Genomic DNA, 12,473 nt, shown 5'->3' with positions numbered 1-12,473 from the left:
CTGGATGTAATGTTAAAAGGGTAATATGAAACACTTTAAATGTGATAACTTCTCATTCGTATTGTTTGAAGAGATAAGAGTCAAAGCCCTGCTAAGCATGCTTTTGAATTCACTTACCAGTGTTTAAGCAGGCTTTTCTCCCCGCTACCCCTCCCCCCCCCCCCCCCAACCTGGGCAGTGCGAGACGTGGGGAGAACCTGGGCCGGCAGCTTCAGCCTGCCAGGGCCCCGTTTCCTCCGCTGACCTTGCCGCTAAGGGTGACGCTGGATTCCGGGCACAGACACGCTCTTGCTGCCTGGATGTGAGCGTGCTGCAGGAGAATGCACAGCCCGTGACATCCCCGAGCAGCAACCCGTGGGACCACGGCCGGTGTGATGTGCCTGCACCCAGCCCCGGCTGTGCCCCGCATCCCGCTGTCCTCCTGGGTGCTGTGCACAGCTCCGGGGCTGGAGCTGCGCACGATGCTGTCCGCCCCCAGTAACCCCAGTAACCCCAGAACTGGGGCAGGTGCTGCTGGCCCGGCGGCAGCAGTGGTGGGCTCGCAGCGATCGCGCTTGGTGGGCCCGCGGGGCTGTGGCATGGACAAGAGCTTCGGGTGCTTCGGGCGCAGAGAACCAGGGTGCTCTCCACCAAGTTTTCCTAAAGCTCAGTGCTGCCGTTTAACAGCGAGCGAGACCTCCCTCCCCCCCAACAGAATATTAATTCTATATTAATTCATGATATGGCTGCTAATTAGTACCTACACAAATGGGCATTACACCTTTGCAAAACATTGCACAGCGAGTCGGTGTATGTGGGAATTAACGCGTGTGACTGGTGGGGGGACGGATGGAGGGGCTCTGTACGCCCCCCCCCCCCCACCCCACCCCCAAACCCCACAATAGCAAAAGAATTTCAACTTTCAGACAAACAACTTCATTTACAAGTGTGTCTCTAATTAGCTGCAGAATTAGTAAAGCAGAGTTTTCCCCCCATAGATCGGCCAAACCCCTGAGGGAGGCTGTGGAATAGAGAGAATCGCATTTCCAATTATTTTGTTGAATTGCTAATTTAGTTATTGTGCCTGGCGTAATTGTGATGGGTATTGGGTGTGCAATTCAATTTGTTTTAAATATTTGTGGGAAGGCTGATCAGTAATGGAGCTGACCTATTTCATGGCCCAAATTGAGAGAAGAGACTAAAACAAAAAACAGCTACAAAGCCACAGTTTGTCTCAGTTTTTATTTTGATGTCTCTCATCCCTCTTAAGACTGTTGATGCAACAAAAGGTTTACATTAAAAGATGATGGCACTTTGATCTCGGGCTTTTGAGAGCTTACAGCTTTGGTACTTCTTTTCTTGGCATTTTAATATGTAGATATTTTAGGCTAAAGAGTTTTAAATGCATTTCTAGAGTTCAATAGGGTCCCCCCCATCCAAATTGTATGATGTTTGTTAAGGTGATTTATGCTTTTGCTCATCAGGACTCTGCTTTGAGAAATGCGTGAGAGTAACGGCTGGGGTTTTCTTGGCTAACATCGGCCGGTTTGACACGTCACACCCCAAAATGAACCTTCAATAGAGGGAACTTTGGAAAGGTGCTGGTACACCGCTCCGGGGTCAGCCGGGGACAGCCCTACAGCCGAGGTCCTGGCGGTGAAATTTCCATGGGGCTCCCACTGAGCGCGGCCCTGCCGCTGTGACACCTCCGGGAGAGGGCTCAGGGGACTTCTGTGGCGCCCTCAAAGGCTCGCTGCCGCTGGGCTTTCCCTGCTCGCTTGTTTCAGTCGAACATTAAAGAGGAAAATAAGGCTGGGGAGGGGGCACAACTGCTAACGGCTCGCTGGGGCAGCAGCTGCGGGCGGGGAGCTGGGCCCAGAGCTGGGCTCAGCGCCGAGCACTCGGTGGAGAGGAGCTGCTCCTCCTGCCAGCACCTGTGTTGTTAAATCCCAAAAGGTTTATTCCAAACACCCCCAGAGGTGTGACAACGGGTGGGAACAAGGGGCAACAGGGGCCTGCCAGGCACAGTCTCATGAGGGACTCGTGCAGAACAGGTTGGGGGCACAGCCGAGACCAAGCGGTGCCTCAGCGCCGTCCTCCCGGCATGGGCAGCCACCAGGCCCCTTCGGGAGGTGCTGCGTGAAACCTCCCTGCTCCCTCCCTAAGGAAAAGCGGAGCTCCCCGAGGGGCGCTCGGGATGAGGGGGTGACAGACTTTTCACTCCTGGCAACAGCGAGAGATGTAATTCATTCTTTTTATTAAAAGAAATTGAGGTAAGTGAAATACTTCAGCACCAGCAAGAACTGTATGTACCGAGGGTGGTTTCCCCGCAGCGCCTGCCCCGCCGCCCGGCTCGCTTCGGGCACCGCCCCGCACGCCTGCAGCACCCCGCGGCATCTGCTGGCACCGCGCTCCTGGACCTCCACAGTGCTCCCAGGGCTAGAGCCAGGCTTCAACTTCCAACCAGCTCCGACGCTAACTACTGGCTGGTTTGTTTTGGAGCTACTTTACCCCCAAATTAAGTCGAGCCTGCCCCAGTGCCTGTAACGCCGAGCTAGAGGGGCTCTGCTCTTGCCCAGACTTTGGCAGCTGCAGCTCCCCCCAAGCACGGGGAACGGAGCTGTGGGCACCAGGACATTTCCCACTGACACCTGCAGACACCACGGCAATGCACCGGTCTGTGACAGCACCACGAAGGAAACTCCGGTGACAGCGGAGGAGCCCAACAAGACGTCCGTGCACTGCGCTCGCCCACCCCGAGCAGTCCTGCCTGGCTGAGACATTCCCTGTCTGTCCTTTGTGTCCTGCTGCAGCCCAGGTTGGCCTAAGTAAAAGCATCTTTAGGGGGTTGTTCGGGGGGCTCTAGTGGAAAAAAAGAGTCTTTGAAATCAAACTAGGGTTCTAAACTATTAAGACGAGGCTAGTCCTTCAGATGACTCCAGGCACCATGGGCCGTGCTGCTGTGCGCTCTGGGGAGGAGAGCAGCCGCCCACGGTGCTGCACCTTGATTTTGCAAGAGCTCTCGCACTCCATGCGCAGAGGGGGTGCGCTGCAGCTCGGAAGGAAAGAGCACAGGTGTGAGGCACTGGCATTGTAATTAATTCTCATAAAAACATCCCTTCTGATTCGTGCAATACTAAAAGCGGATTTGTAAAATCTGAAATACTTTTAAGACAATCATTGGTGTAAGCTCTCCAACATTACTTTTTACAGACTTCCTGCGTACCTGATCTTTTATTATGGTCAGGAGGCCCTTGAAAATAAAAAAGTGTCGAGATTGGCAAAGGCCCCGGGGCAGTCTCGGTGGGCAGCCTGGCCCCGGGTGGCTCCACACTTCCCTGCCCAACAGCGACTGTGGACCAACTGCGGGCCGTTCTGGCTGCACAGTGACCGCTGGAGCAGGTGAACGTGCCAGCTGGTGCTAAAGAACGTGATGACCAAGAAGTTACTTCTTTTTAATATTTCTGTCTTGTGTGAAGGATCTGGGTCCCTTCCCCAGCTGCCCATGAGGGCGACCCAGGGGTGCGGCCGGCGCTCACGCCAGCTCTGGGGCAGGGATGGGCACAGGAGAAAAGCTGCTCAGGTGCCTTGAACCGAATTTTCCTTTTGCAGTTCCAACCCCATTGTGTGTTTGACTCTGTCCCTTCCACTCCCTTACGCATCTGCTTTTTGCTTTGGCTGCCTACTCATATGAAAGGAATTCGCACTTAGATGAAGTATATGCAGAAGTGGGGCTGCCCCGTGTGTGTTACCCCTCAAAATGAGTAGGGAAGGCAGAGCAGAAATGGCTGAACAGCTGTGTTTTGGTCTCCTCTTTTATCTCCTCCTAGAAGGGCCTCTCACACACCTTAGTGACCCGTTCTAAAAGAATCGGGCACAAAGGCAAAGGGTTTGAGCCCGCAAAGCCCTGCCCTGCCGCTTCCCCTGCTGGGGAGCAGCCCTGGGAAGCCCAGGAGCCTCAGGCACAGCATGGCCATGCGGCTTTCGATGCTGTTCTACTACCGAGTAACAAGACAGGCGTCTGGAATAAAAATCGCACTGGCTGACAGAGACAAGAGGGCTGACTCGGTGGCGGATGCCACTCGCCCACACGACACCACACAGGAGGATTTCCCAGCTCCAGGGACAAGGGGGGGCTCCCACCTGCACCCGAGGGTCCTGCCTGGCCTCGGCCCGCAGCAAACGCCCCCGGGGGGTGTCAGGGGTGTAACGTTGGCACGTGGCAGCACCCCGCGGCCGCTGCCAGGCCGGGTGTGATGAGAGAAGCGGGCAGGGGAACAGGGGCGTGCTCAGCCCCTGCTGGGCTATGCCAAGACCTCACGGTACCAGCGTACCCGTCATTGCCTGGCTGTGGTTTTGTCGAACAGCTAACTGATGCATTGGTCCAGTCACACTTTGTTAAATAAATAAGGTACAGTTAGACAGCTGTAACTCAATTCCGCAGGCGCTTGTGTTTATACATTTTCCTCGTGTCTGTGGCCAAAGAACACACTTCCTCTGGCCAGTCTGATTTGAAAAAATAAAAATGTCACTCTTCCAGCATTTCCCTGAGCCTCCCCGTCTCGGTACAGTGGTCGCAGTCGAGCAGACAAAGGGCAATTCTGAGCTTTTTTTTTTTTTTTTTCCTCCACTGTACCGGGCAGGGGGGAGTACGGGAAATCGATGCTCTTACGTTGAAGAAGGCGAGTCCATTGTGGAGAGGATCCGCACGATCTCCGCTCGCTGGGTGGGTGATATATGCTGGGTCATGTGCACGATCGAATCCATGGCAACCTCCGGGTTGGCCTGGACCAGGCTGGAAAGAGGCGAGAGTTAAGTGACGGCAGCCCTGGCCCTCGCACCGGAGCGCGTCCGACAGCTCCCCGTCAGGGAGGACTGAAATATGGGGTCTTTAAGAGAGAGCGGCCGCGGCAGCAGGCACTTGTGTTAACTGACTGCGAGCCGTGCGGGCTCCGAGGGCCTTCGCGCCGATCAATGCGCTGGTGGCAGAGCTCGGATGTGCGGAGGCTGAAATCCCCATGGGGCTGGGCCGGGCCCACCCAGGGCAGCAGGGGAGGTGCGGGGAGGGCAGGAGCGAGCCCTGGTGCCACCAGCAGCGCATTCAGAGGCTGCCGAGGGCGCTCCCATCGCCCCCTCCCAGACGTCAGGAGCCGTGCCTGCTGCAGCACGGGTGGAGAGCCCGCTGGAAACGCGTGCATGGGATGTCCTGCCTAGCCAGAGGGACAGGCAAACCGCAGGAACCGCACCAGGTCGGTGCCCTCCGGCTCTGCGCTCCAGGAGGCAAAGCTGAGAGACCTCCAGTCTAAGACATAAAAATTATCAGAATTAGATCTCTTCAGGTCTAGCAGTGTTTGGCTCACGAGGCAGGATGAGTGTCTGCAAACGCGAACAGGAACTCGGACAGGCAGGAGGGATGGATTGTCTGCCGCTGTGTTAGTATCAGGGGGTTTATTTGCTATAGCTCTGAGCAATAATCAAAAGGAACCGGGCATTTTACGACACTGAGCACAGAAGCAGCTAGCTTGTCTGCAAAGGCTAGGGCTGGAAAAAATAAAGGGATGAAAACTAAGGGTTTTCTGGCCGTGTGTGGTCAATGCCCCACTTTGACGGCCGTAGCACAGCTCAGAGATTTGCTTTCTCTCCTTGCTTCACGCAGTATGTGGCCCTCCAAAATATGTGACCTCCTACCAACTAATAATTTTCCATTATCTGTCTCAAATGGAGAAAGACACATTAGCAGTGAAATTTCTGTGCCCTGGATCTTCACGGCTCTCGTTTTAGGGAAGGGCAGAGCATGGCCAGGGAGGTTTGGGTGCTGCTGGAGTAGAGCCCCGCTCTGGTGTCTTTTTGCTCATTTGGTCCGCTCATTTTGCTCAAGGTACCCGCCCTGGCAGGAGCTCTCCAGACGAGGCAGAGCCCACAAGATGTAGATTTTGTACAAAAAATTTCGCAGTAGCTCCCGCAGCGGTGCCGGGCCGCACGGTTGGCTTACCTCCGTATCTGCTTGAGGATGTAGTCCCTGGAGATGTACTTGATGTTTTCATCCACAACAGAGCGAACGCCTTCCTCTTCCGTTAGCTGCTTTTCCAGCCACTCCACCAGGTCCTTGTTACTGTCCCACAGGTACGCCTGTGAACAAACCGCAAGTGTCACCACAGGTCCCAGCGCCAGCCCCAAGTCCCGTGGGCCCACCGCTGACTGCAGGCACCCGCTCCCCATGTGCCGCTCCTGGAAATTAACCCAATTCCTGGCAGCCTTGGGACAGCCCTCTGTGTTTTTTCCACTGTGCTTGGCTGTTATAAACACAACTACCAACTAGCAGAAGTCACAAGACGATTCATTTCTTCTGCATCTCCTCCTGGCTACCACTGAATCGCTGCCCGAGCCGCGAGGGATGCCCCTGAGCTGTCCCTGCCAAGAAGCCAGATTCTGAAAGGCCACAGCCAGATGCCCCGCGGGGAGGGCAGGGTGGGCCGGGGGCACAGCTGAGCAGGGTGTCTCCTGGTGCTGAGCCGTCCCAGGACCCAAGCCCCCACCACCTGGAGGCTGAGGCGGTGTCAGCGCACGGCAGCGCGCGGGATCCACGACCCAGCCCGGACACCCACAGCCCTGCCTGAAGGAGGTCGCTGCGTCCGCAGCCCCGAGAGGCCTTGGCAACAAAACCCATTTTTAATTTTGCAAGATCATTTCACCTGATATTTGCTAGGTAGCTGACTACATAATAATTCAGGAGTGTGTTAGATGCCTAATAGCCTTCTCGCTCCTCTCTTCTCCTCTCATTTTCTTTACAAATCATTTAAGAATCGTTTTGTTAATGGTTTCCGGAAAAGCAAGTACCACCATTAGCACTCATTCATATTTATGTCATTTTATTTGGGTAATTAAACACAAAGCTCGTCATTTAAAGGTGCACTATCCTTCTCTGTTATCACTAACGAAGTCAAAGTCAGAATGACAATGAGCTCGGTGCGGTAATTCAGGAGGTGGCTCTGGGCCTGGCTGAGCGGAGCGGGCAGCCGCCCCGCACCGCGCTCGGTCCTGCCAGCCGCGGGGCAGGGAGCTGGTGGCACACCATGGATGTTTGCACCCGAAGGTGAAGCCTCAGCACAGGAGGTCCGAGCGCCTGTGAAAGCCCGGGGCACCCTTGGGGCGGCAGCAGCAAGCCAGCAAAACGCTTTCACTGCAGGAAATCCCGTGGCCGTGCCACCAGCACCCCACAGCTGACTTCCCTCAGCCTTGCCAATACCGGAGAGGAGCGCAAAGACGGTATTGGCACTAACGACCCGTTGTTTAATTATCACCCCCTCGCTGCTGACCTTTTATCTATGTACTTAATTACCAGTTCCCGTAGTCCAGGAACTTTTTTTCCCTCTTTCCCAGGACTCTCACAAGAAACGCTCGCTCGGTGCTGACAAAGCTGCTGCTACACCCGCGGGGAGCTCCTGTGCCGTGGCGAGGGGCCCTCACGCAGACCCTGCTCCGGCCCCGGCGCGGGTCCTGCCCGACGTGCTGCACAGGTACCGGCTGAAGCAGAGGCCGAGCCCGGTGCTCGCAGCGATCTGGCAGCAGCAGCAGCAGCAGCAGCGGCAGCCTCACGGCACGGGGCCGGCAGGGAGACAGGCGGCCCCCGCAGGCTGCCCCCCGTGAGGCAGGATGCGTCCTTTTCAGCAGGAAGATGCTCCCCGGGTACCAGGCTGAGACTCTGGCCCGACACTCCCACCAGGTGTTTGGGTTTTTTTTTCCTTACAAATTATGTATATGACTGTCTTAAAATGGTGATGTCACGTCAGGCTCACGATTTTGCTTATTTCATTGTTTTTTTCTTCTTATTATTTTAAACTCGTTAGTTTTTCCTCCTTGCTTCTGCCCCTAGACATGCCAGCGATGCTCCCTGCATACAAAGTAGGGCACTTAGGAAGATTTCAGGGAAGGGAAAAAAAACACCAAGAAGCTGCCTTACGGTTGCAGACCTGCGTAAAGCTAGATTTACCCAAGAATCCCAAAGCTTTTACTTTAGGAGAATATTTAATACTCTTATTAATCATTTTTAATCCGTTTGCTTTTAATTAAGAAACAGCATGATGCTTTCCTATCAACATATGCCAGGGAGCAGATTAATTGTGGCTTAAGATAACTCTCCTTGATTGGTGTAATGTATTAGCTAACGAGATGCCCGCTTTTAAAGACGCTCAGACACTACCTTGGAAAGCCTGCTGCCCTCCAGAGAGCACTTCCCCCCCTTTTCTGGAACCCCTGAGTGTTTGTGACTTTAAAAATAAAATAAAATGAAATAAAGAACTCAGATTGGAGGACTGTGACAAAAACAACCTAAGAGCCACGACAGAGATTGCTCTTCAGAGATTGCCAGCTTCAGAGTTGGAGCGCAATTAAAAGAGAAATCCTCTACACAGCCATCAGCCGAGGACGGTGCCGAGGCGACCCCCCCATCCCCAAACCACAGCAGTTACATCTGGCAGCGAATTTGTGCCCCTGCCTTTGATGGCACACGGCTCCACGTGGCCTTAAAGCCCTGCACAGCCCGGGGGACTCGGGCTCCTGTGGGCTGGGACGTGGTGACGGTCACCGACTGCCGGGCGCGTGCGAGCTGAGTTCAGGGCCCAGGGAAAGGGGAGGAAGGTGAGGCCAACCCCAAGGAAGAGGGACAGCGGGGACACAGCCTGCTCAGCAAGCAGCAGGACAGGACGGCTCCATGGTTTGGCTCCTTGCTGCTGCCCCGAGACCTGACCGAAATGCCCCCTGCAGGAACGGAACATCTGCCCGACAGAACTGCAGCACAGCAACCCCCTCCTCCCTTCCCAGCATCAGTGGGTAGTGCAGGATTTAGGATATTATTCAGTATAAAAGAATAATTAAAAAATAATAACAACCCTGCTTTCACAACACTGAGGATCCCGAGGGCCGCAGGGACTGGTCTCCACAGCTGGGGGAGCTCGTTCCCCCCGCCTCTGCGAGCGCTCGCAGCTCTGCAGTGATATTTCAGGCATGCCGTGCGCAGACACCGGGAGACGGAGATGTTCAGGGGGGTGTGCACAGCGTGTCCTGTGGCTGCTGGGATTCCTGCTGCCAGTTCTGCCAGGCAGCAGCACCTCTACGCAGCCTCCTTCCTAGGGCCTCCTTCCTTGCTTTGCTGAGACAGCTGTTCGTCTTTTCAAGACGCTCAGGTTTTCATACCAGTGGTGCTACGTGCTTGTGAAAAGCCTATTGAGCTGAGTGTACTTGCTTTTCTGGCCTGATATAAAGTGTTCCCATAAAGCAGCTCATGACCGGGAACACCTGGGAGCACTTCACTGAACTCGCACCCAAGACAGACTGCTGCCTTGGTGAAGCTGCATTTTCTCTTACCTTTACCGTCCCTTCGACTTCCACAAACCAGCGTCTCAGCATAGCCTGGATCTGCCCATCGGTCAGCTCAGGGTTGGCATCGTGGATCTTCTTTTTGACCACGTCCTCCAGAAGAAGACGTCTCAGCCTCCAGTAGAAGAAGGTACGAGAAGTTTTCCAGTCTAGAATGTCCTGCCCGAGACATAGGTGGAGAAGGAGAAAATGAGCGAGGGACGTTTACACGGAGAAACGCAGACGCCTTGCTCCCCACAGGAAGGAAAGGTGTGCGCTCGCGACACACTCAGTTGTGTCACTCGCACAGGAGAAATACACAGACCCCCGTGTCTGAGCCAGCTCACTGGGCCCGAGGTTTGTTTGTAGCCCCACGGGACACCGAGTTCCTCTGAGCCTGCTGCCTCCCCCAGCAGCTTGCCCCGACCCGGGGCGAGCTCCGTGGCACTCACAGTTATGGCACCCTTCTCCTGCATGCGGCCGGGCGTGTCGTGCAAGTCGGCGAACTGCATGGCGACCTGGTGGTAAATGGGGATCAGGAACTCCTCCCGCTCCTTCAGCTTCGTCTCCAGATCCTTTCGGTCCCCAGGGCTCAGCTCAGGGGTACCTGCAACAGGCACAGCCGCACGTCAGGGGCCTTCGGCAGGTCAGAGCCAGGGCTGTACAGACGGCTGCTGACAGCCCAGAGGGAGAAGGGAGGTTTCTCCCCTTCCTGCACTCAAGCAAAACCCAGGCTGCTCTGGCCAGGACGAACGCCGGCCCATCAGCTGGAGGCCACGCCAAGCAGCCTCGAGTTAAACCCCAGTGCTCCAGCCCAGCTCCCCTGCCAGCCACGTTCAGGCAGCAGCTCCAAAGGAGGTTTCACCATGGAAACTCATTCCATTTAAATGCCAATGAGTTGAGCCGTCAATTAAGCGACAGATTTACAGGACTCACTCCTAAAAAGGATGATGTCCCACACACCGCTCCCTTAAGCGAGGACCACGGGCGCTGTGAAGCCACGCACACAGTGGCGCGTCGTCCGGCCGGCCGGTCGCTGCCCAGCCCACAAACGCAGCGGGACCTCGTGTCCTCCCCGAGCTCCTCTTCCCCGTCAGAGGAGGTGGGAACAGCAGACGGACGCACGGACAGACACACGGACGCACCCCAACACGCTTCCAAGTCCCAGGCCAGCCGCACACCGCTGCTTCCAGGCAAAGCCATGTTTTTACGCACCTACCAATACAAATGTCGCCTCACCTTTCAGGTGCTAGTAAGAAGGTTTTAATTAAGAGCAGCTACTCTTACAGCCTTCAGAATAAAGAATTATAGGTATTTATCCCCGTTAAACCACAGGTTCCTACATCCCCCCGTTCCAAGCCAGCACCGCTCATGTATTGCGGCCTCTCCGCCACGCACACGGTGTACAGTCAAAGCAGCCAGGCCCAGTAATGATTTAGGTGAGATTAACAAATATGTCAATGTCTATTTTCTGCTTAATTTAAAAGCAGCGTCTATAAAGATTTTTGACTTCTGAACCCTGTTCTCCTGAAAGAAAGAAGGTAACAATGAGGAGGGGGGATAAAGAGTGATTATCCCATCATCGATCGTTTGTCAGGAGCATTTCTTATTCACTGGACTATTGTAAAAAGCTAAGCTCTCGATCAATCCTGTAAGCCCCCTGTACAATTAAATATCTTGGAATGGTTTTCTTTCTTTTCTAGTCAGATCTTGAGGCCTCAGGGTTTTTTTTCAGAAAGCTGGGGCTTTATTTATTTATTTCTGGGGAAAAGAAGTCTCCTTCCACAAATCTTACCCTGGCAAGATGAGGGGAGTTAAAATATGGGATTCCTTTGCTCTAAAGGTACTGGACAGTTAATGAAACTGTTAAAGTTTAAATCATAGGAACATTATAGACCTCCGGGTATGGATCGGCCACTAATCAATAGGGAAACAAAGGGAGCAGCGCTCTGCAGCGACCACCTGGCAATGCAGACGCGAAGTGAGCGGGCTCCGGCACGCGGGTGGGGCCGGCAGGTGAGACGTGACGGCAATTCCAAGGAAGGAAGAACACGAGCGACCTTCCGAACTTGGCAGGCAGCGCAGGACACTTTCTAAGACGGCACTCTGAGCGCCATAAAATATCACATTTGTCTTGGATCGAGCTTTGCTCCGCAGTCACCAGGTTGTCTGCAGCTATACAGGGCGCCGGGCGGATCGCAGCCACCGGCACCGTCGGAAGGGGCCAGGTAGGGGCCTCGCCCCACTCCCAGCACCTGCAAAGCCCCAGAAGCCCAACCACCGTGGGGAACGTACCAAGACCTCTTCATTCTGTGTCTCTTCGAGCCCCTTCTGAGGTCAGAGGAGCAACGTCCAGGACCCTGCCGGGAAAAGGGGTCTTGCCGAAATGCCCTTCACCCTCCAGAAGCTCCTCATGAACAACAGGCGAGGGATCTGTCCTTGCTGACGCCCTCCGCTCAAACACAGCTGGTCAAACCAACAAAACCCGGTGTAAACCCACCCATACGGATTATTTAACCTAAAACATTCCCCAGCTGCCAGCCTCCGCTGTCTGCCGGGCGTGACACCGAGGTCTCCCCGTCCCCAGCCGGTGCGATCTGGCCTCCCGGGACCCAAACACTTCCCTCCCGCTCCTGCAGCCCGTGACTGTCCCCAGCCAATTTATGCTCCTCTCCGAAAGTTAAGGGCAAGCATCGCGGTGGAGAAAGCAACACCTAAACTATTTTGATTTGTGCCCCACTGAACAAAAAACCTCGTCGGGGTAAGCACCCTCCCGCCCGCCCCGCGCACGGTGGCAGCTCCAGCGCTGCGACGGGCGCGCTGCCTTTAATAAAGTCCCTGCCAGATGGAAATGGCTCAGCAGGCCCATGAATCACGGCTTCCCATAACGTTTAGTAGCAAAGTGCTTTTTTTTAAATATGACCAGTTTAACAGGTTAGACAAAATGACTTCAAGAAATGTTATTGTAGGTTCCCTCTGATTGCAGAAAGCCAGGCGGCTTCTGAATCAATTTGATGGTTTATGGTTTCGAAGCTGTTAAAATGTGGGATTTTCTCCCTCACCCTCGGCACACAGCCTCAGCGTGGCAAAGCATTTACTCGTCCGTTTTCCTGCCTCCTCCTCAAACACGCCCTCGAGGA

At 54.8% G+C, this 12,473-nt stretch overlaps 1 protein-coding gene across 1 annotated transcript in view; it reads right to left on the bottom strand.

Moving 5' to 3' along the window:
* Positions 1–2,219: 2,219 nt before the first annotated feature.
* Positions 2,220–12,473, bottom strand: part of ACACA (acetyl-CoA carboxylase alpha) — a 124,616-nt gene continuing 114,362 nt past the window's right edge. The window contains exons 52-55 of the mRNA XM_083806085.1: positions 9,786–9,940; positions 9,343–9,513; positions 5,972–6,108; positions 2,220–4,774 (exon numbers count right to left, since the gene is read on the bottom strand). Of these exons, the coding sequence (XP_083662211.1) occupies positions 4,648–4,774; positions 5,972–6,108; positions 9,343–9,513; positions 9,786–9,940 (590 nt within the window). The 3' untranslated portion in view covers positions 2,220–4,647. The remainder of the gene's footprint in view (positions 4,775–5,971; positions 6,109–9,342; positions 9,514–9,785; positions 9,941–12,473) is intronic.

Source organism: Anser anser (genome assembly GCF_964211835.1).
Source record: "Anser anser genome assembly, chromosome: 20".
Classification (NCBI taxonomy): Eukaryota; Metazoa; Chordata; class Aves; order Anseriformes; family Anatidae; genus Anser; species Anser anser.
The sequence above is the reverse complement of the archived record's forward strand: the minus strand, read 5'-3'. Positions and strand labels throughout refer to the sequence as shown.